The 23754-nt window shown below is 36.9% G+C and overlaps 1 protein-coding gene across 1 annotated transcript in view; it reads left to right on the plus strand.

The window, feature by feature from the left end:
* The window catches only part of ADGB (androglobin), a 103677-nt gene that overhangs the window by 36301 nt on the left and 43622 nt on the right, over positions 1–23754 (plus strand). The window contains exons 9-14 of the mRNA XM_072410247.1: positions 5636–5730; positions 6516–6690; positions 9865–9955; positions 10183–10312; positions 20420–20528; positions 21999–22131. Coding sequence (XP_072266348.1) covers positions 5636–5730; positions 6516–6690; positions 9865–9955; positions 10183–10312; positions 20420–20528; positions 21999–22131 — 733 coding nt within the window. The remainder of the gene's footprint in view (positions 1–5635; positions 5731–6515; positions 6691–9864; positions 9956–10182; positions 10313–20419; positions 20529–21998; positions 22132–23754) is intronic.

The following is a 23754-nucleotide window of genomic DNA, read 5'->3' on the forward strand; positions in this document are numbered from 1 at the left end:
TTGTCAGCAGTAAGGTTATACAGTGTTCCAATGCGATATGAAAAAAATATAGTAATATTAATCAAAGGTACAATCTATTTTTCAATGATAAGATAATTGCTACTTATATATTTTATTTATATAAGTATACACTGTATGGTGCAAGGTATGCAAATGCTTGTCCTATCAAATTTTTAGGAATGGTTTAAATTACTATATTAATAACTATAAATGTATTAAAAAATACATTTACCTTGCAGTGTTTATACCTTGCAGCTTAAAGATAGGGGGCATTAGGATTCTGTTTCTCTGACTTTGGCTATGCCTGCCTATGCGTTGGTATCTAATTTCCAGTTGTACTGGCTAACATTACTTAACATTATTTTGGTTTATATTTGGGCTACACCAGTATATAGCATTATCCTCTGATCCAAAGTGTGTAACAAACTCTTGCCATGTGGGATGCGAGTTTGTTAAACTTTTACATGATGATGCAGCACCATCTGCTGGTGGCCAACAATAATGCACAAAAGATCATTTAGGAGCAAGTGACCCACCATAACCAACTCAAAAATACAAAATTATTATCACATTATTATCACAATAAATTATCACATTATTTTTTTTTGGCATTGCTATTCATTTCAGTTTTAAATGTTTGCAGTGGCAGATGCATTTTGCATAAGCATGCACAATTATATTATATTGTAAATTTTGGTATTATATATGTTATATGTTTATACTTTGTATCTGTAGAAAGTAATAATCATACAACCTCTGCAACTACATACCCCTGAGGAAGCCTATATTAAGTGAAATGTGTCAGGAATTATGTGACCACAACAGGTCCTTTTTGTTTTCAATTTTTTTATTGTATGATGTTAGAAAAATGTAAATGTAAAATTACATTAACAGGCAATTGGATATATAGTGAAAAAATAATATGTACTTTTGATGCATGTACCAACTGCAAATTGAAAAATACATACTTTACTATTTTGCACAAACACTTTGAGCCTGAAACCTCTTTCTTTCCCTTATACTCAGATGCTTCTTAAGCAATTGGCAAAACACAGATTGACACAATGCCAGTGGCAGTACACTGTGTATATTTGGAAGAAGAAGGCAGATGGTGTTCTTGTATCCAACCCATTCAGCAGGACATATATGTGTTAACAGATCAGTATATCATGCACAAAATTAGAAAAAGGGTCAATTTTCGTTGTGTCACTGATAATGTTGTATATTTTGTTTTGTAGCTTCATTAACTAGGGAAGGACACAACGCCACAATCCTCCTGTAGCTATTGTTGTAGTGCATCATTACCTCTTAATTTTAATTGAATAATTCTTATATTATTGTAATATTATATATGTATGTTTGTTTAATGTGCTACAAAATCTCTGCAGCAAATAACTCACTTTTTATGTAAAAAAAGATATTTTGCCGGTTTAAGCGAATCTATAGTTTATTGCGTAAATAAGCATTGTCAGGCACTGTTTTGCCCAGTCATAGAATAATGTAAGATGTTATCTACACATTGTGCGCTCTGAGAATGTGAAGTATAATAATAGAATATTTTAGTTCTTGGCTTTTGCTGAAGATGTAAACCACTCACTAGTTTCTTACAGTAAAATAGTAGAGGTCAGGGTTGTGGTTAAAACCAAACTCTAACTGTTTGATATTTTTTTTTGTATTTTCTATTAAAGCTCAACCAACATTTCAGTTAAAGTGACTTAAATACTAAAAGGTTCTGCAAAGTATTAGAATTCAGTTTCTATAGAAAGCAGTTTTAGCTTCTAACAGATTGCTGCAGGAAAGGGTCTTCATTAGTGGAGTGGTCTCTGCAGAGGTCTGACTAGCCCCATTACTGATACTGACCTATATGATTTGTGTCAACAGGGGAGCTTTGCTGATTTCAGACCCACATGTCTGACGTATATGGGAGCATCAAGACCCTGCATCATGAGCCTTCTCTACAGCATGTAGGCAGGGTACATGCTTTTCTACTGACACTTTGGCTGTGCAACAACAACAAAAATAACACATCAAACACCTTTTGTTGCACCTAAAATGTATTTAGCCAATTTAAATTGGTAGTTCAATGGGGCTTTAAGGAAAAAAATGGGAGGAATGGGAGCACCCTAAAATTCAGGGAATGGTGGAGAACCAGAACCTACAGTAATATTGTACTACTGGATTTACCAACCGATAAGTAGTAAACTATATGGCAAATTCTACATATAACTAAAATAACTTTTAAGTACAGTTGGTTATGTTGAATACATTATTTTACAAATTACAATTACATTACAAATTACAATATATACATTATTTAACAAAATTTAAAATAATTTTTAAAATATTAAATAAAGCTTAATATTGCTTAATGTGCAACACCAGAAAAACCTTGGCTTCCAGTTCCTATTGTTTATCAAGTTTCTCATAAAAATAGATGAGAATTAAAAACTAAGCATGGAAGGTACACAAAGATTGTTTATATTCCTATAGAGTACCAAATGTTTTTAGGTAGAACTAGGGTCAAAATGTCATATTTGTTGCCACAACAATATTACTTCAAGGAACAAAATCTTTTTTTTTAAATAAGTACCTGAGGGGTCAGATGCTTCTTAAGCAATTGGCAAAACACAGATTGACACAATGCCAGTGGCAGTACACTGTGTATATTTGGAAGAAGAAGGCAGATGGTGTTCCTGTATCCAACCCATTCAGCAGGACATATATGTGTTAACAGATCAGTATATCATGCACAAAATTAGAAAAAGGGTCAATTTTCTGTGTCACTGATAATGTTGCATATTTTGTTTTGTAGCTTCATTAACTAGGGAAGGACACAAAGCCACAAACCTCCTGTAGCTATTGTTGTAGTGCATCATTACCTCTTAATTTTAATTGACTAATTCTTATATTATTGTAATATTATATATGTATGTTTGTTTAATGTGCTACAATATCTCTGCAGCAAATAACTCACTTTTTAGGTAAAAAAAGATATTTTGCCGGTTTAAGCGAATCTATAGTTTATTGCGTAAATAAGCATGTCAGGCACTGTTTTGCCCAGTCATAGAATAATGTAAGATGTTATCTACACATTGCCCCTGATTCATCAAACAAAATCGGATTATCGGTCGCGCATTCGTATTAGCGATCCGGAATCGCGCGCGATCGCGCTATTCAGAACAAAATCTTTTTTTTTAAATAAGTACCTGAGGGGTGTCAAGGAAAAATGTATCTGTTTCTTAAAGAAACATCAGCTGTTAGGTTAATATTACGATCGTAAGAGAGCTGACACAGAAACTAATTATCCATAGAGTTGCTGTTCTGATTTATTCAGAAAAGATGGCGTTATTTATACAAAGTAAAATAGATGGTAAAGAACTGTGATTTTTTTTTAAAGGTTTGAAGTAAAGTGTGATCCTTTAGGAATCCAAAGTCTTTGATGGCCCTAAACAATGGATGGCCCTGATATCCAGGCTATCTTCTCTCAGATCCCAGTTTATTGGTCATTGTTTTTTATTTATACTTTGGTCATTGTCATTGTTGTCATTATTTCTTATTTATATCTAGACACACAAAATAAATTTAATGAGATTTACAGGACAATCACCCTCACAATGCAGTCAGTTTTCCTAATATTTCTCATTGCTGATTCTTTTACAAGATGGAGATGGAAGTCATTTTCCCTCTCAGGGGGTTAAACAGATTAGCTTCACTTTTTGCTGATATTTGGCCAACCAATATGTTTCTTTAATGTATTTGAAAGTAAGGATAAAGCTCTAAAAGCTTTTTTGTATACACAGTGCTACCTTGGAACATGATATGACCTAACCATGCATTTCCTGTCCCTGCTGAAACTTTGTTCAGCAGGATAGCACTGTATTTAGAAATAATAAGAGGGGTTGAGAGCTGTTGCAGAATCATACAGGCATTTTTAGGTCCTTTGGCATATTTATGACTGTCATAGTCACTGTAAAGTTTTAAACATTTTAGACAGGTCATTTTTTTTGCACAACTCAAAACAGAAAATATGAGAGAGAATAAAATTCTTTATACCCCAGTAATTTAGATCTAGTGAAATTTTCTTAAATTTTATTGAATGTTGCAGTTGCCTAATGCCTGTAACAAACATTCATTATTGTTAGTGTGAAGTTTGTCTTCATTTTATTTAGGCAGTTATTATTGTTACCATAAATACATACATCATTTATTCGAACAAAATCTTTTTTTTTAAATAAGTACCTGAGGGGTGTCAAGGAAAAATGTATCTGTTTCTTAAAGAAACATCAGCTGTTAGGTTAATATTACAATCGTAAGAGAGCTGACACAGAAACTAATTATCCATAGAGTTGCTGTTCTGATTTATTCAGAAAAGATGGCAGTATTTATACAAAGTAAAATAGGTGGTACAGAACTGTAATTTAATTAAAGGTTTGAAGTAAAGAGTGATCCTTTAGGAATCCAAAGTCTTTGATGGCCCTAAACAATGCATGGCCCTGATATCCAGGGTATCTTCTCTCAGATCCCAGTTTATTGGTCATTGTTTGTTATTTATACTTTGGTCATTGTCATTGTTGTCATTATTTCTTATTTATATCTAGACACACAAAAGAAATTTAATGAGATTTACAGAACAATCACCCTCACAATGCAGTCAGCTTCCCTAATATTTCTCATTGCTGATTCTGATACAAGATGGAGATGGAAATCTTTTTCCTTCTCAGGGGGTTAAAAAGATTAGCTTCACTTTTTTGCTGATTTTTGGCCAACCAATATGTTTCTTTGATGTATTTGAAAGTAAGGATAAAGCTCTAAAAGCTTTTTTGTATACACAGTGCTACCTTGGAACATGATATGACCCAACCATGCAATATGGCTGTTCCAACACCAATTTACTTTAAAATAGGGAAATAATGTTTTTGACATGAATAGAAGAAAACAGTTGACTTGTATAAAGTGACTTCATATAGGTGCAGCAGCCTTTTTTGCCCTCCATTATTCCAAAATACCACCCTTTTCCAAACAGTCAATACTTTGATTTTTGCAGGTAGTGTGTGAGCCTTTCACTTCCACCTGCACCTCTCCTACTCACATTCTTATTGGCCCACCAGTGTGGTAGGCTACCTCGTTGGCCAATAGAAATGTGTGTAATGCATGCATTTCCTGTACCTGCTGAAACTTTGTTCAGCAGGATAGCACTGTATTTAGAAATAATAAGAGAGGTTGGGAGCTGTTGCAGATACATACAGGCATTTTAGGTCCCTTGGCATATTTATGACTGTCATAGTCACTGTAAAATTTTAAACATTTTAGACAGGGCATTTTTATTGCACAACTCAAAACAGAAAATATGAGAGAGAATAAAATTATTTACACCCTAGTAATTTAGATCTAGTGAAATATTCCTAAATTGTATTGAATGTTGCAGTTGCTTAATCCCTGTAACAAACATTCATTATTGTTAGTGTGAAGTTTGTCTTCATTTTATTTAGGCAGTTATTATTGTTACCATAAATACATACATCATTTATTCGTATTTACATTTAACACATTACTATGCTATGCACCCTAAGAAGCCAAAAGGATGTATGTAGTGCTTATATATAAATCGTAAACTCATACATTTTTGCTCTTGCAGCTGCTTCTGTACCGCTGGTGCCCCAGATGGTTGTGTTAGCCAGCTACGTACCACTCCATTTGAGCGAACAGAAGATTTCCATACTTGGACAGATGGTAAGGACTTTAAAAGTTATTCAACCATTAAGAATCAAGATTATTTGATTTTTTTTTAGTGTGGCTGTGTTTGTATGTATAAAAAGGCGTCCGGCTCCTTGCTAACTCATTTGGTAGACCTGTCTAATTTAAATCTAAACAAAGAAATTACAAATCAAAGTCCATAAGTATAAATTGGCAACTCACAGTCTTTGAGAGCTTCCATTGGCAACAGTATTTGTGGAGCTCTTTCCTCTGCAGCCTTCAACTACCCGCGAGACAGTCTACACACTAAGCCTGTTAAGCTAAATAGTACACCTGAGCTTTTGCTGCCCAGGCAGGAAAAACTTGGACATGAACCAGGTGGTCAGGGACCGCTCCCATCTTTTCCCTGACCAGCTCCAGGATCCTAAACTCAACCAACATCAATATCAAAGACTAACCAACCTTTCCTAGAGCTTTTAACTGATAACTGGTTTGCATATACATAGACATGTATCTACTAAGAATCAGCAGCACTGACATGCAGCAAATTATGGAATAGGGTACAAACAGTATTTCTTTTAATAAAATACAATTGTTAAAGATGTTAGTGAAACACACAGTACATTAGCAAACAATTTTTTATTTAACATCTTCTTTAACACAACCTCAGACCTAAACAAGATAATCTTGAAAAAAAAACTTCAAAGTATAAAATAATTTGTTATTTACTTCAAGCTCATCTTTAGGTATCCTTAACAACGAATGTTAACATTTATTTCTCATATAAAGTTAATAAACTAAGGTACTGATTTTTATTTTAGGCTGATTCATCAGAAAAATTGAGACACTATGGACTATCTCACATTTACAGTCATCCAGTACTTGTGTCTAGGACTAGGTCGTGTCCACTAGTGGCTCTACCAAAACAACCTCCTGTTCCCCAATGGAAGCCCCTAAGACAAAAGAAAGAAATGGAAATAACAGATGAAGCCAAAGGTAACATTATAAAGATGCACATGCGCATTGCATTGGAAATATTAGGCATCTTCTTTAAATTTGTGGGAATCACTGTTTAAACTGAGTACTAAATCCATAAATACCAGAATAAGCTTGTAGCTTTTATACAGTGATGAGCATTTTAGGCACTCTCTGTTCTCTACCTGAAGCTGCTATCCAAATAAATACATTATAAAAACCACTAATTGCATACCGGACGCATTATACCTGTCTCACGGGGTCTGTTAGTTTGGAGCTGGTCTTCCCCAGAACATTTTAATGAGACATGGTAAACTGATTTCAATATTTTACACTGTCAGGAATTTGAGATAATTTCAAAAGTCAAGAAGTGGAAATACTTGTGGAGTAAATGGGTCCCATTTAGACATCTTTTTTTTTTTTTTTGGCATGAATATAAACACATTTTAAAATTGCCTATTCTAATACCAATTTTAAAATCAAGAACATTTTACGCCTATTTTAAAATCCTGAAGAGAGTTGTTTGAGTAAGAAAAACAAAAAAAACATAATAATTTATTGGTCCATAAGAATATTTTAGGATGTTGCTTTATAGAAGAGAGGCCAGAAAAAAAGCCAAAATTTCATGAAAACAAAAGGCCACATGATTATGATGATTATGATATTTGCAAGGGGCAGACTACCCAAACATACTATTTTCTGGTCTGATAAGGCAAACATTGAGATTTTGATAAAAAAAAAAAAACATCACTTTGAGAACACTATTTCCAGTGAGTTATGGTAGGGACATAATCATGCTCTAGGTATGTTTTTCATCTGTCCCTAATAACCTAAATCCAACTGAGAATCTGTGGCATGACTTGAAGATTGCTGTACACCAAGGGAAACCATCTAACTTGAAGGAAGTGGAACAAATTTTCCTTGAGGAATGTGTGAAAATTGGCTGGATGTGTTGTGCTAATAGAAACATACTCCAAGAGACTTGCAACTGTGGTTGTAGCAATTGGTGATTCTACAAGCTTTTGACTGTGGAAGAGAAAATTATGTTTTTTTTTAATTATTATTAAATGTTTGTGTCACAATAAAAATATTCATTTAAAACTGCTAGGCTATGTGTAAATTAACCTGAACAAAAACCTGCATCTGTGTAATCTGCAAAAATCTATTTAGATTTCAAGTCATAATGTGACAAAAAAGTACAAATACCGAAGGGTATCAATGCTTTTGCAAGGTACCAAAGGTATTACAAAAAAATAGTTAAGTGTTCTGTTTTGATTTTAAATTGAAAAGGGTCTTAAAAGCAGAGGAGGTTTTACACTTGCCCTATACCTGCAATTGTGCCTTCTATATTCAATAGCTTCAGGAGCTACAGAAGTGTCACCACCATGTACTGTAGTGCTTATGGCCTGCAGTGGGGGACCAGACATTCAAACTCCAAAGTATGCTGGATTGCTGAAGATACTTTGGATTTCTTAGCTCTTCAAACAAGCATTTTGAAAGCACAGTGGTAGAATACACTAAGTTAGGACTTTTTCTCTTTTTTTGAGGATTTCTCACCATTTTTTTAGCTTATAGAACTCTCTTATAGAACATATATTTTTTGTGCCTACACAAGCCCTGCAATGCAAGACAAAATGTACAATAATGTAACTCTGCAATCTCACCCTTCTTGACAACTCACCATTGCCTCTTTCTGATCACAACCTGATCACCTTCAGCCAAACTCCTGCCTGCCTTTGCCACACCCCAGACCTAGTCAATGGCAGAGAGATATCCATAATCTTGACCACAACCTATTCTCAAACTGCCTTGCGTCCCATACCCCCACCCTCTCCAAAATCACCTCCCCAGATAAAGCTGCCACTCAGTGAAACCACTCTCTTTCCTTGGCTCTGGATAAAGTTGCCCCTGCCACCTTCCGCTACCCCCGCCCTGCCACAACAATCACACCAAACAGCTACAAAAGACTGTTCGTGCAGCTAAACGCAAGTGGAGAAAATCTGGTCTCAGCTCTGACTTCATGGACTACAAAGCCAAGCTACAAAGCTTTAACACTGAGCTCACTGTCATCAAGCAAAATTATTTCCCCACTGTCATTTCAAGCTTCCAACCCACGCAACCTCTTCTCAACAATTAACTCCCTCCTAAACCCCACAACAACCTTCCCTGCTCAAGACATAGCCACCTACTTTAGAGATAAAATTGACAAAATCAGACATGATGTCTCTGCCCACCGAGCCACTCCAACCATTCCCACCCTTTCCATCTGTAAATCATCACTGGCCTCCCTCAGCCCTGTCACTGTGGACGAAGTCTCTTCTCTCATCATCTCCATCTACTACCTGTCCACTTGACACAATACCCTCTGCCCATTTCTCCACCCTGGCCCCCACCCTTGATCACCCCCTTATAAAACAAATCATGCCCTCTATTGATATCAGTGACACTGCTCTCTCTTGGTTTGCTTCCTATATGCCTGACGTCTCCTTTCAAGTTTCTTTCAATGGTAACTCCTCCACTCCCACTCTCATACCTGTTGGTGTTCCCCAACGGTCAGTCCTTGGACCCGTTCTCTTTTCTCCATAGACCTTCTCTTTCGGTAGTCTCATATCCTCCTTTGGCTTACAGTACCATCTGTATGCTGATGACACTGGGAAGGACCCTGATCCTGTGAGCTTGTCTTCCCACACCCCCTTTCACTCCAATTGCATCCATATGTACTGTTCCCCTAAGCTGTAACTACAACAGCCATATACATACAGTTAGGTCCATAAATATTTGGACAGAAACAACTTTTTTCTAATTTTGGTTCTGTACATTACCACAATTATTTTAAATGAAATAACTCAGATACAGTTGAACTGCAGACCTTCAGCTTTAATTGTGGGTTGAACAAAAAGATTGCAAAAAAATGGGTAACTAATGCCTTTTTTATTACACAATCACTTCATTTCAGAGGCTCAAAAATAATTAGACACATTAAAAAGCTGAAAATAAAATGTTCATTTTAGCTCCTCAAAGCTACTTGGATGCATATCTATTCAAGTGTCCAAATGAGCACAGCCTTTCAATCTCTACTTTAGTTATATCTGACAATATATGCCAGTTTACTGACATCTAACCATAATGTAATATTTGGTGGGTGGTTTGACTTGTTAGTCTAAAAGTAAACATATGTTTAATTGTTCTTGGCAGAGGAAATAGAGAAGAAGCCTGACCAGTTTGTTGAAATCAGCACACCTTTTCTGAACTTTCGACTAAATCCACTTTCTGTGCCTTCCGAAGGGTAAGTATAACAAAGTAACTGTTATATGTGTAAAAAAAGATTAGACAAAATATTAATAAAACCATTTGACAGTGATTACATTCCTGCTGTAAAAATGACTGCTATTCTACTTTCTGAAAGCAAACCACTTTTTTCCCTTATACTGACGTGTTATGGAATACATAAAACATAATAACCAAACATAAAAAGAAACTATAACTAATTTGGGATGATTTTTATTTGCTTAGACATCTTACTGGCACTTCCGGAAGCTCTCTTTTGATATCCAGTCTAGCATCTGTGAGTGAGACTGAAGAGAATGTCCAGATGTCAGATGTAAAAGAAGATATAGAATTAAACTCAGTAAAAGAGATGCAGGTAACAAGAAAACAATGTTTGAATATTTGTGCAGTGTGATGTGCGGTAAACTAAAAAACTTAACACGAGTGTAACACACACACATATGATCGCTTGCTGCTCCTTTTTTATGTTGATCCATTCCATCCCCTTCCATCTAGCCCCCTACTTTTGCTATTCCTTTTGTTATATATGTTGGTTGGGTGGAAGAAGCAAAAGCTGTTGAAAACGAATTAACTAATGTTATGACTTTCTTGGGAGAAACATATAGGTCACCAGTTAAATATAAGTATCCAATATAATAATAAATAATTATAATCTAATTATAAATAATATTTATTTGTTATTATAATATAATAATAAATAAAAAAGACAGCTGTTGTGGACAATTCTGTTAGCATGTTTTTTTTTCTTTTGTTATTAGGTCTTAGGCACTCTATTAAAGTACGGTATATATCTTCAATTATACACTGATTTTCCTCCTGTTTAGACCCTTCACAACTCTTTAACCATGTTTCCTAGAGCACATATCTGATGCTCTACTATCCCTTCTGTGAATGTCTAATATTTTAACATTCTTTCTATCCAAAAATGCAATTGCTGCTACTGCATTGATATAGTACAGAAAATGAGCATTGCCTCCCTAGGACAGGGAGTGTTCAGGTAAAAATTAAAAGAAAACAGAAGTCTGAAAAAAAAAATTAATTCAGCAACCACATCCAAGGACTGGTGCATTACAGATAATACATTTTTTGCTAATTGGTATTAAACACTTTAAGTAGAATTTGCAGTTAAGTTTGTATAAAAATGAAAGATACCTTTTGCTGTTGCTGAAACAGAAACATTGCTATTGTTAAGTTAGCTGTAATTCTTTTGATCTTGTACTGGCATACATAAAGGGGTCGATTTATTAGGCTCTCCAAGGCGGGAAAGGATACACTTTCACCAGTTAAGCTGGGTGATCCAGCAAACCTGGAATGGATTTCTTAAAAGTAATTTGCTATTTGTTAGCAAATGTTTTCAATCCTGGACCAGATCCATTGCAGGTTTGCTGGATCACCCAGCTTTACTGACGAAAGTGTGTCTTCTCCAGCCTTGGAGAGCTTTAATAAATCAGACCCAAAGGGTATAAACTGCTGATCAGTATAGTTTTTCCTGGCTAATAGTTTTGACTGATTGACACTTTTATAAATGGGGTGAACTGAAAAGGAATTATTTGTGTAGAAGTAACACTATTTATAATTTGTTCCCCACTGCATTAATAGGCTTCCTAGAGACTGCTCTGTCTCCACCACACTTCCCCTACAAGCAGCAACAACCTTTACCAAACTGCCTTCTCCCTCTTAGTCTTAATAATGGTTGATCAGATAGAGGCTTTCTTTTTAACCAGAGTGGATAAAATATTTGTCTCTGACTGTTTTTTTTTGATAACTGGATCACCAAACAAATCACTGATTTTCAGATTTGGATCTGGACATTTGAATTCTTGGAATCTAGTCTGAATTATCACTATCCAAATTTCAGAAGTAACACCAATAAGAATACACTGAATTAGTTTCACTTTTTTTCCTTTTACTTCCTAAGATTAATATTTTTGTCCTAGTGGACAACATTTACTCACTGTAGAATAGTTTTTAGGTAAAGACAAACTTTGACAAAAAAATTAAAAAAAAACAGGACTAAATGGCAAATACTAAATGTATAGAGTTTATAAAAAACAGGGAATGTGTACTGAAGGTGACAAGGGGCAAAATATTTTAATTAAGAATTTTCTGAAACTTTCATTTTATGAAACTATTCCAGAAAAAGAGTTGACAATTACATTGCAATTAAATGTGGCTAGAATAGATTATGCACAGCTTGTTGGATGATTGCAACAACAAATTCAAGAAAATGATTACGTGACATGTTTTCTGTGTAACCAACCTTTTGACTTTTTGTAATAAGAAGGCATATAATTCATACTGCACACTTTCATCTTGAGCAATTGCAGGGGGCTGTGTGCAGCTGGAGCAGAAAAAATGATATAAGCTGCAACCACTGAGCAGATTAGTTTCTGGTCATGCTCCTGTCCCGCCGTTGCTGGTCCTATAAAGGTCTCAGATCCCAGTCACTAGTTGCTTGTTCCAGCATTTCCTTGCCTTACCTGCTAGTGATGTAATATTCTGTTAGATGTTGGTTACCTGGATCAACTTTTGCCTGTGACCCCAACTTTGATATGCCTTTACCCCTTTTTTTTACCTCTTTTGGCTGCTGGGCTATTTGTTTTTGACCCTGGCTTTCTTTTATGGACTTGTCTGCTGAACTCTTCTGTACTGTGTGATCTGTGGATCTTAACGTTACCTGACCCTGGGCTTTCTGACCTCCCCCCTCTGTTCCCTGTTTTGGTTCTCTGGGCTTCTTGTCCTCCTTCAGTACTTTTTCCCAGATGTCATGTTTTGCACACAGATGTCCTGGGGACAACCATGTGCTGGGATAGCCCAACGAGCATCCCAAAACTAAACTTGGTACCTGGTAAACTTCAGTCAATGGACCAGGGCCTTACATGGTCATTAAGAGTTGATCTCTGTACAAAACCTCAGTAATTACTAGCCCATATAAACACAGCAGAAGCACAAAGCCTACACTGTGTAGAAAAAGCAAGGCATACCCTATTACAAAGTGGTACCTAATATATATCCATATTTAAAGAGTAAATTCATGTCTCAAAATATTGAATAAAGTTAAAAACCTGAGTTAGTACCTATCTACTACTGCAACCGGTCTGGGGTCATTGGAGGTTTCGCATCAAAAACTGCAAACAGTCTTCATCTGAAGGTGTTAATTACCCTAGCTACTTTATCTAACCTATATTATGTTTTTCATTCAGTATTGATTTTTTTTTATTATGACCAAAAATTTTTTTTATTCTCTGTACATTATTTTCATAGAAAGTCTTTCTGAAATTGTAGCTGGTGATAGCCAGACAACAGACATATCAAACCAGCAACTACTTTTCAAAGACAGAGAAGAAGGCACAGAAACAAGTGCAGAGTTTGTCTTTGTCATTAAAGAGTTACAAGATGTAGCAGAAGAGCTCAATCTCAGTTGTTGTTCACCAAAAGATCCTCTGCAAGTCTTCGAAACTGCCCCCTCCCCCCATCAAGCCTCTGTCCTGCACACGAACGAGCAGGGAATGCAGGAGTCATCTGTATGTAGGATGTCCTTAACTCGAGGACTGCCTGTATATTGATTGCTATGTCAAGAAAACTCTGCTATTCAGTAAACTCCACAGTGTTTTTTTAATATGTATGATAAATCTAGATGTGCCAGAGTTTTAAAAACAAACATAAAAGAGAAATACAAGGGTGCAATTGCTGATCTCCTGTTGAAAATGCTAGTTGTCTTGCTGTTAAGGTTGTTGTGGAACTGGAAAAGGTGCAAAGATGGTTAAATAAAAAATGTCCACAAAAGACCTTGGCTTTGACAGAAGATTCAAGTTCATTTACAGCCAAAATCTCTTGCAAAAAAAAAAGTCACTCTGGCATTTTTGTGTGGCATTTTTTTACATTCCAGGAAAGCCCCTTCTGCACATGCCCAATCTCAGAAGGAGCCACCTGCAGCCTCCTGGGACAAGTAACACATGAGGCTGCAGGTTTTCCATTCAATCATTACTGCTGTGGACAAATATAAAAAAAATGCATTTTTAAAAAACATTTTTTCAATAAAAAAAAGGGTTAGACTTTTTTTATATATAATGTAAAAAATGTCATGATAGGTCCACTTTAAAGCAGACCTTACAGTAAACTGCAATATCTGCTCAAACTGCCCCTCCACCTCTATTTAAAATCACATTTTATGTACCTGCAAATGTTACTTTAACCTCATCTGTATTTCTAGTGGTTGAATTTGATGGACTTATCTCTTTTTTCAACCTAACTATGTAACTATGATATCATCATCCTTTCGGGAAGATTCCCAGTAGATGCACAGCAGGAAAAATTCTGTAGGACCACAAGGTCTGCTGTCACTATTGGATTAAATGCAAACATTTAAAAAAACAAAACAAAACAAAAAAAAACAAAAGCAGTAGTCAACATCTATGTACACTATCCAAAATTGCAATAAAAATGCAAGCAACAAAGTACATCAGTTAATCATTGTTAAGGGGCTCATATTTAACCTTTTATGTACATCTACAGGAAGTCCTGGCAACAAACAATATGCTGTCACACTCAGTTGTAGTTACTGCAGTAAATCTATGACTTCCAATCATCACAGTAACACACACATTCACAGGAAATTTGTACATGGAATTTAAACAAAGTGGTCAGGGTAGGTAGAGAAAACAATAACAGAAAAGATAGAAAATACATTTTTAACGACAAAAAAATATTGTGATCTGGTTTTACTTGTAGTGTTCTACTATTTTTTTTTAAATGTAATTCTACTTTAACATTTGAAATTAGTAAAGGTAAGCGGGAGTTTCAGATGAAAACCCATCTGTTGAGCGAATACAATAGCATAGCATGAAAGGGCTATAAATAACTAAATAGTTTGAATTATTGATTCAAGGTGATGAAGGGCAGGATAAGAGGACAAAACCAAGAGCGAAAACAGTGTTGCTCAGGAGACTTTGTAAAACTTTTTGACCTCTGAGTCTTTCATAGCTTATGTTAACACAAAGCAGTCACAGAATTAATTATTTAGTGTTAAGTAAGCTCTTGACTTACTGCTCATTGTACATGCAATTCGAAGTTTGTAGTTAACACGTTCATACATTTACATTCATTATAAATGATAAAGAGCATTTCAGAAATTATCATCTATGGACAGATTGTAAAACATGCAGGATCAATACACAGTAATACTTTACAATAATTATTTCCTTCTTGACTTAAGGCAAATTAATATTATGATGTTCTTTGGAGGCACAATATAAATGCAATTTAAATATTACAATCCAGTATGCAGATATGCATGAGTTTGCACCCACAATTAGGTGTCTGATCACTGAGTTCTTGTACATTTTCAGAGAGAAAGAGTTATGCTGTAGGAGGAAAAAAGCATGATCATCAGGGATTTGTGTGTTAGTCATCTGTTGGACAATAAATCTTATTGTTGACCAGAAATGCTGCAAACACATACATTTCCAGAAAATATGGGGAATGGACCCTACTGCTGTCTGACATCTCCATAAATGATCTGGTATAGTTGGGAGATGACAGTGGAGTTTTTCAGGAGTATGGTGCCTTTTCAATAGCATCTTGAAGCTGGATTCCTGAAACCTACTACTGATGGATGCTTTGTGTGTCCAAAATAGAATCCTCTCCTTCTGTGACACCAACAGTGTGATCCCCAGGTCTGATTACCAGGCTAAGAGGTAGGAAGAGATATAGTTCTGGGGCAAGGCCTGTAGGAGCACATAGAGTAATGTGCCGCATCACCCCTTCATCGACGCATAGTTGTTCAAAGAGAGTCAGGGGCTTGCAAAAGCCAATGTTAGGCTGGAGTATGTGCAAAAAAGTGGGAGATCTGCACCGACCTCCACAAATCCAGAACATAGGCCTGTGACTTGGTCAGAGCAGCTCTCCCAACCATTTCTTCAGATCACAGGAGATGCCGAGCTCTAAATATGTCGGCTGACACCAGCCTTATAAAGGCCTGCTCTTCATGCCGGGTGGAAAGGATGGGTTGCCCAAGACAGGGAAGAGAGGTGACGGTAAGAGCGATAGGCCTAATTTATGAAAGTTCCTTACGCACAGCTCCCATGTATAACCTATAATAGGATGAAGCTTAAGTGCCGGTAAAGAGGTAAGTGGCAGCCACTGCAGCAGATAAAAGGAGGTCGGAAGAAGGATTGTTCCAGTCATAACTATTGTTTACACTGTTGGTTGCGACACCAGTCCCCCACCCTTGCCAAGTGTGTTTCCTTCTGTCTCTTTATGTAATTCCAGATGTTAGATCAGGGCTCTGCCTTATTATTTATTTAGGACTTTGGAATTTTTGATGAATCAGATGCCTCGCTGGTGGTACTGCATGATGCCTGTACTTTTCAGCTTTGAGAAGTTCATTATTCTGACAAAATCTTTTAAACCATATCGAAAAATGCAGCACTAAACCTGCAATTAACCTCTTCCATGCCAGACTAATGCCTGCTCTTTTTGTGCATGGAAAGGCTTCAATTATGACCACTTCTGACCCCACTGCACCAAACTATAAGTGGGTTTTCCAAGGCCCCATTGATTTCTGAGGAAAGTTAGGAATGATGTGTCTATCATGTAACTATGTAACTATAATATCAACATCCTTTCGGGAAGATTCCTAGTAAGTGAACAGCTGGAAAAATCTTGTAAGACGATAAGGTCTGCTATAGCTATTGGATTAAATGCAAACATTTAAAAAAATATATTTTATTCTCCTAAAAAAAAGGATTATCCATGTCATGATAGGCTCCTGCACAACCGATTCTCTTGATTTGAAACTTAACTAAATACAAAACAAACTCCTAAAGAATCCTTGAGATCAGTGTAAATTATAAGGATACCTTTTGGAACTGTACTTTATAAATTTGAAAAACAATGTGTAAATGTGTTTGGCTGACACTCAGCAGAGAATTTGCCTTTTTAGTTTCCAATTTACAGACTAAGGTTCTACTGGTACTGATCACTTGCTTCCCAAGTCCCGCTTATCCTCATGCAGATGAATAGGGCTGTATTTATGAAACAGGGAAACATTCCCACAAACATTCCCTGGAAAGAATCATTTGCTGCCATTAAAACAAAGGGACCTAGAAGATTCCCACAAGGGAATGTTCCATGTATTGTCAAGATTCCTTGTTTTTTAAATCAAGCCCCCAGTTTTTAAAGTAATGCAGGGAATTGTTAATGTAATGTAATGCTAAGAATTGTAGTCTGGCATCTACTGCCACATTTACACTGTGTAGACTTTTTTGTGTCTTTGGTGTCTAATGGGTTGATGCTTCTACCTGCTTTATTCAGAGAAAAGAGGAACTTGTAGGGTGTTGTGCTAGCACAAGGGTGCCCAACCTACAGCCCGCAGCCCTCTGCTCATTCCCTTTCTGCTCGTTGTCTTGCGGGGAACGGGGCGTGCGCATCTCCTATGTTTCTGTACGGGATCTAGCTTCCAGTAGAGGGAGAGCGTAGGCGTGTCCTATAGACCTGGCAATCAGCTGTGGCTGCTCCTCGCCTACCTTGTACCGTGAGATATTTCCAGCAGCATGAGAGATGTGCCTGTGTCCATGCTGCTGTCATTATTCTTATGTATAAACCTTTATATCTCCTACACTGAGTGTCATAGAAATGTGAAATTTTCAGCTAAACAGGGGACTCTGAGTGCTGTTACTAAACCAAACTTCAGCCCCCTAAACATAACACATTGCCAGATATGGGGTTACAAGCATAAAATTCTAATAACAGGTATATTTTCACATTAATGGGGGCTATTTCAAGACCTTGGTCCCCAAATTGATTTTGCATGTTAGGGACCCCCTGGTCCTTCTTCCATGGCAATGAGCATTAGGGTACTGTCAATTTTCTCTGTGCTGTGGTACCCCAAATAAATACTTGCTTGTTCATAAAACTTCAGACTGGCGCTGAGGTTGCAGTGCCATTACCCCTTCCTCATGCCATAGAACCCTGCCCAGGGGGAGACGCTTAGTAGCACTCACTGCCGCCTGGAGTCAAAACTCCAAGCACTGCAGTGTGATGGAATGAGCGGCTGGTGGGGTGCCTCTTATACATAGCTGTATGTTATGGTGGTTATTGGCACCTGTTAGGTATAAATGTTTAATGCACTGCACCATATGTCTGCAAAATCCTGTGTGCAGTTGTTTTAAGTGAATTGATTCTGCTTTGAAGGAAAACACCAAAAATTAATTTTATTCATTTTTTTACTTTTTTAGCACTTGTTTACGGATATCCGTATATGCATATGTATGCCAAACAAGGATGAAGTTTAACCATGTTGATAATATTTCAAAATCATGGTCACTAACAACCTACATGGTTGAAAAATGAATCAAAGATTGGTAAAACCTCCAGGACTATGTATTAGAATAGTGAAATGCATTATTACAGATTTTTAAACAATCTTCCCCTCCTTACACTTTTCACAAATGTTTGCCAATTCACTTGTAACAAACAATCTATATAATCATATCTATATCATCAATATGTACAGTATATATTTTATATAAGTTTATTTAATGTTTTACAAAGGTAAACTGTATATGTGATAGCATTTTGTGGTAAAGACTTCAAAACACGTTAAGAAAGATAAAACAGAAAGTTAAGTAGATGAATGTGGCAGGTTGTTATGTTTTAAGTCCCATGTCACTTTTAATTTGAACACCTGCCCCATTCATCTTCTTATCTTTCTGTTTTCTGCTTTCATGTTCAAATTACATAAAGGCAATAAATAAACATAAATAAAGGCAATGCCTGGCTCTCTGGATAGTGTGTAAGAGATTTGGAGGTAGGGGTAGACAGGACGGCACTAAGGTAAGACTGGGCTCAGGGAGGAGAAAATCAGGGAGGAGAAAAAAACAATTAAAGGGTGTGAAAATTAAAATTTTATATAATAGGATATACCTTACCATAGTCTTCACCACAACCAACCAGCACCGACAGTACATAGTCCATGTAGAGATATCATGAAATTCCGATGAATCCCAAGGTATTGTATATCATTCAGTTGTATCTCACACATCTACTGTTCGATGTTCCTTTCACATAATGAAATCTAATTTTATTACCTCATCCTGTAAATGAAGGGGTTAGTTAACGGTGCTAGTGATGATGGATAACCATTATGATTTCCGCCAGGAAGCATACCTGTAATTCCCTGGTCCAGCACCAGTTCTAACCAGACACCAGTCTGCCAGTCAAACACCACACGCTTTGTCTATAGCAAGCCATTCAGCCTTGGGAGGCTAGATGCGCCGTCTCAGAACACAATTGCCCCAGGACTTCTGTGCGCAAGGAATGGCGTTTGGGGAAGGAGCCCACAAATACTGCAGTACAAAGGATTCCAGCATAGACAAGTGCAAAATACTGAGCAAGGGATCATACACAGGTAATCAGTCCACCAGAAGAGGTATCCAGGGATAAAGACAAGGCAGAGTTGGGGTCACAAGCATAAGGTCAGTCCAGGCAGCATACAATTGCAGGGTCACAAACAAGCAGGATGAACAGTAAATCAAACAAACAACACACTAGCAGCAAGTTAGCCCAACTGAACTCTGCAACATGCACCTGGGGACTGTGAGAAGAAAGGCTATTAACTCCCAGCAGCCAGTAGCAGGTCAGAATGGAACCAGGGACTAATCAGTTCCTAAAATCCCCTTCGGCTCTGCACAGCCTCAGAGTATGTGCTGGGGATGCAGAGAAAGTATATCCCAGTCTGCACACCTAAACAGAAGCAGGAGATGCTGCAATTTCCTTGTCCTCCTTGCTTTTGCAAGCAACACTGCTGGACAAAATAAACAAGTTGTGATACTGTGGTGGAACACAACGTGGGATCGTCGTCCTGATAAGCCTAGGAATAACTCTTTTGATAGATGTAATAATATCAGTCATCATGTAGTAGAATGATCTGGGGTGTAAAAGTAACTTGTGAACCAGTTACCCAATAGAATATGAACAAATCAGAATATTGTGATTGGACGCATTACCACCAAATATGTGTTATGATTCCTTGTTGTTCTGGCAGCTCCAGCAAATCTTTGAAAGTAGGATACAAAAGAGATTTTGGTTGGTTGGCCACACGTTTTCAAAAATTTTACAATTTTTCTTATGGAAACAACTAAAAAAACAAAAACAGCAATACAAGAAACAATCAATTTGTTATTCAGTAATGGCTTATTAATATTACTGTTGTTCTATCATTTTTTTCCAGAAATTATTTTGCATTTTAGAAATATTATATCATTTTTTGCTACTTAGTTTGTGTTGTATTATTAAACATATTATGTACCTTATTAATAATGAAAAGCTATCTCTGATTTGTGTTATTTGATTATGTTGCACTTTTTGCTTTTGTTAAATATAAGCTTAACAATAAAATGCAGTAGTTTAAAAAGCTGTAAATGCTATGATAAATAAAAAATGTTTTGCTTTGATTTTGTAGACAACAGATGATCGAGAACAAGGATCCTATTATCTTTTTGTGGACAATGTGAAACCTACAGAAATATTGGTTAGCTTTTCTGCCCTGGTGCGCTGGGGCGATTCTCATTGTAAGTATTAAAAAAAAATTATGGTAAAAACATAATCTGAATGACATACCTATATATTGCATAGATTATATCTTCAGGTTGATTTCATGTAAAATACCGAAATACAAAGTGCAGTAGACCTTAGCGATCAAATTTCATCCTATGCCTGGCTATAGTAACCTAATATCTTATTGGGTTTTAGATACACATGTGCAACCTAAAAATAATATAGCTCATTGACATAGATATAAATAAACTGTGACACTTAGTCAATACCCCAGCATTCTAGGATTTATAGATAAGCTGATGTTGCAGCTTGTACTTCAAGTGCCCAGACCATTTTGCTGTTTCTGATACATATTAAAGTCACAAAACGTTCTGTAAGTCTACTTTTAAAGATAAAGCTGTGGATTCTCTAAATTCCCATGATAGTTTAGCTATCAGCTGTCTAAAATATACCAACCTAATTAGATTAACAAATTCTGTAATTATGTATAATGGTTTTTTTTTGTGAAACACTAAAGATTGCATATATGCAAATCTGTAAAAAGGTCACCTGCGCTAAAAACCTTCCCTACTTCATATTCTTGATTTCTAATGAATTTGTCTCCAAAAACTTAATCTTAATGCTCAAATGTGTGTTGTATCCAATATATGTAATAAAATTTGGATCTGATGTATATCTGTTTGTGCTAACTGTACTTTAAAGTGTGCACATTTTGGCTGTGTGTATGTGTGTGTGTGTGTATGTGTGTGTGTGTATATATATATATATATATATATATATATATATATATATATATATATTGTATTATTAGTTATATAATGTTTAATTCATTGTTTTTTTAATTTTTTTCCAACTCCATGGAGCTTTAAGAAGCCAGGGGTCCTTTTAATGAATGATAACTTCAATGTGAGCTGAGGAGCAACAATTATATAAACAATTTTTTGACAACATAATTTTGTACAATATAATTATACACCCTTTTATTTGTTTTTTATTTTACATGTTAAAAACATCAGAAACTGATAATTAGGACCCATTCAGATTTAAACATTGCTGTAACATGCAGTACTATGGTTAATTACTTTGCATTGTATTGCCATTTATTTTAATTGGATCTCATATGTAGTAACACTGGATACAACTCCACTGCAGTACACTGCAATCCTGGACAAACTTCTTTAGACTCACTCATTACTGTATTCTAAGAATCCTGAGGACATTTAAATAGGGCTCCCAATGGCTAAGGACTTAGGACAGAGATTCAGAAAAATTACCAAAAAGGAACAAGTGAAAAGGGTACATCTTTTTAAAAATGCTGTAGCCTGCTAAAGGTGAGCCATATAACTAGATATGTGAAGGAAAATATTGTTGTAAATTTTATGGATGATCTGCCAAAATTGTATAGCACAAGAAAAATGTATTTATTTATTGTTGTTGTTTTTTGTTTTTTTTTTATTATTATATTGTAATGTTTGTTTTCACAGTGAAACCACCTTCTTCACAAAAAGGTCTCCTGATAGCAGAGCAGTTTTCTTGGAAAAGCCTTCTAAGTGGGCCTGTTGTGTTAAAGATAAATACTTATGTAACCAAAGCATCTGTGATAAATCTTCCTCCTGGGTATGTTTTATAACTCATGTTGACATGAGTGACACATAGCTCTACATACATTTTTTACCTTTTTTGTTTAGTTTTTGATAACATAGAGAAGACCTAAATTTTTGCTAGATTTTAATTTCTCTTAGGGAAATTTCACTTACTTTCTGGTTCATAAAATATCTACACCAGGTATGTCCAAAGTCCGGCCTGGGGGACAATTGCCATCCGTGTTCAGATTTTTCACCGGCCCGCAGCCTCTGTCAAAAAATCGGTAATATGCGGCCCGCCAGCACTGTTGGCCACAGTACAAATAACCCATTTTAAATTTCGTTAGAGTTGATCAACCACCTTGCAATTATCGGCCCGCTACTCTGCCGGCATAATTGGCTGGACAGGAGTCCCCATGTGTGCACAGGAAATCCCCTACATAATTATAGTGGGCGTGTGCTGTGCCCGTCCCACACGGACCACGCCCATTCTGATTCCAAGCAAGTGCTCTGCACGGAGCTCACACTGACACCGGACTCCATGCACAGGAAAACCCTTATGTCACCCTGGTGGCCGTGTACTGTGCAGGATGTTATGCCACCGGGTGTGGACCCACTGTGCCACTGACTGGGTATGCTCCAGAGGGGTGTAACTAAGCCACTACCAGGTCTTCACTAGAGCCTCTGATGGTGAGGATAGGCTTGGGCTGCAGTGTAGCTGCCAGGTGCCACTCCAGAGCAATCCCCAGGCCAGTGGCAGCTGACCACAGGAGTCAGGATACCTGCTGCAAGCACCAGGGGGCTTGCATGGCCAAGAAGGTGATGGCAATCAGACAAAGTCCAGAAACAAGATCCGAGGTCAGGGTCAGGCGGCAATCAGGCAAAGGTCCAAAAACGTAATCCGAAGTTAGGGTCAGGCGGCAAACAGGCAAAGTCCAAGGGTAAGAAACAAGGTCCGGTACACAGTAAAGCAAAAACAGAGAAAACACCTTAGCACTGGGAGTTACACGGGGTAAAACCTAGAGATTGCTCAGGCAACTTCCTGTAGTAAGAGGTGCCTTTAAATACCTGCAGAAAACCAGCCATAGGCTGTAGAAAACAGAGGGCGTATATGTGTTACCTCATAGATTAAGAGAGACACACCCACGCCAGCTCAAACACCAGAGCAAGTCTCAGCATGAAGGAAACACAGGCATGGAACATAGGTAGTGGGTTACCTGAAAGATAGGACCCAGCGCCCGTGCCTGCAATTAGGAGCAGCGGCGCCGGCAGGACCTGCAGTGCTAACACAGGACCTGCGTAGACCCTGCCCACGCTAACCCTGAGTAAGTGCTGAATGGTCAGCCCCCACACATTTTCACCTCACCAGGTCTGGCCTTCTTTGCAAAAAGTTTGGACACCCCTGATCTACACCATTAAATCGCAAGAAGCAGCAACAGGTCAGATACAACCCACCTTTTTCATGGCTCTAGTACACCCAGCATCACCTTGGCTATTCAATTACAGCTGAACTGTACAGTTACAATACTTTGTATTGTCATTCTTTCTGCTCCAATGCTGTGCTCCTCCTGTTTGCTTTATTCTCCATTTATACTGCCCTTCTTTGCAGTGAATGCAGCCCTTCTTTGCAGTGGATGTCCTTTTGTAGAACTAAATA

Source organism: Pyxicephalus adspersus, chromosome 4 (assembly GCF_032062135.1).
Source record: "Pyxicephalus adspersus chromosome 4, UCB_Pads_2.0, whole genome shotgun sequence".
Taxonomy (NCBI): domain Eukaryota; kingdom Metazoa; phylum Chordata; class Amphibia; order Anura; family Pyxicephalidae; genus Pyxicephalus; species Pyxicephalus adspersus.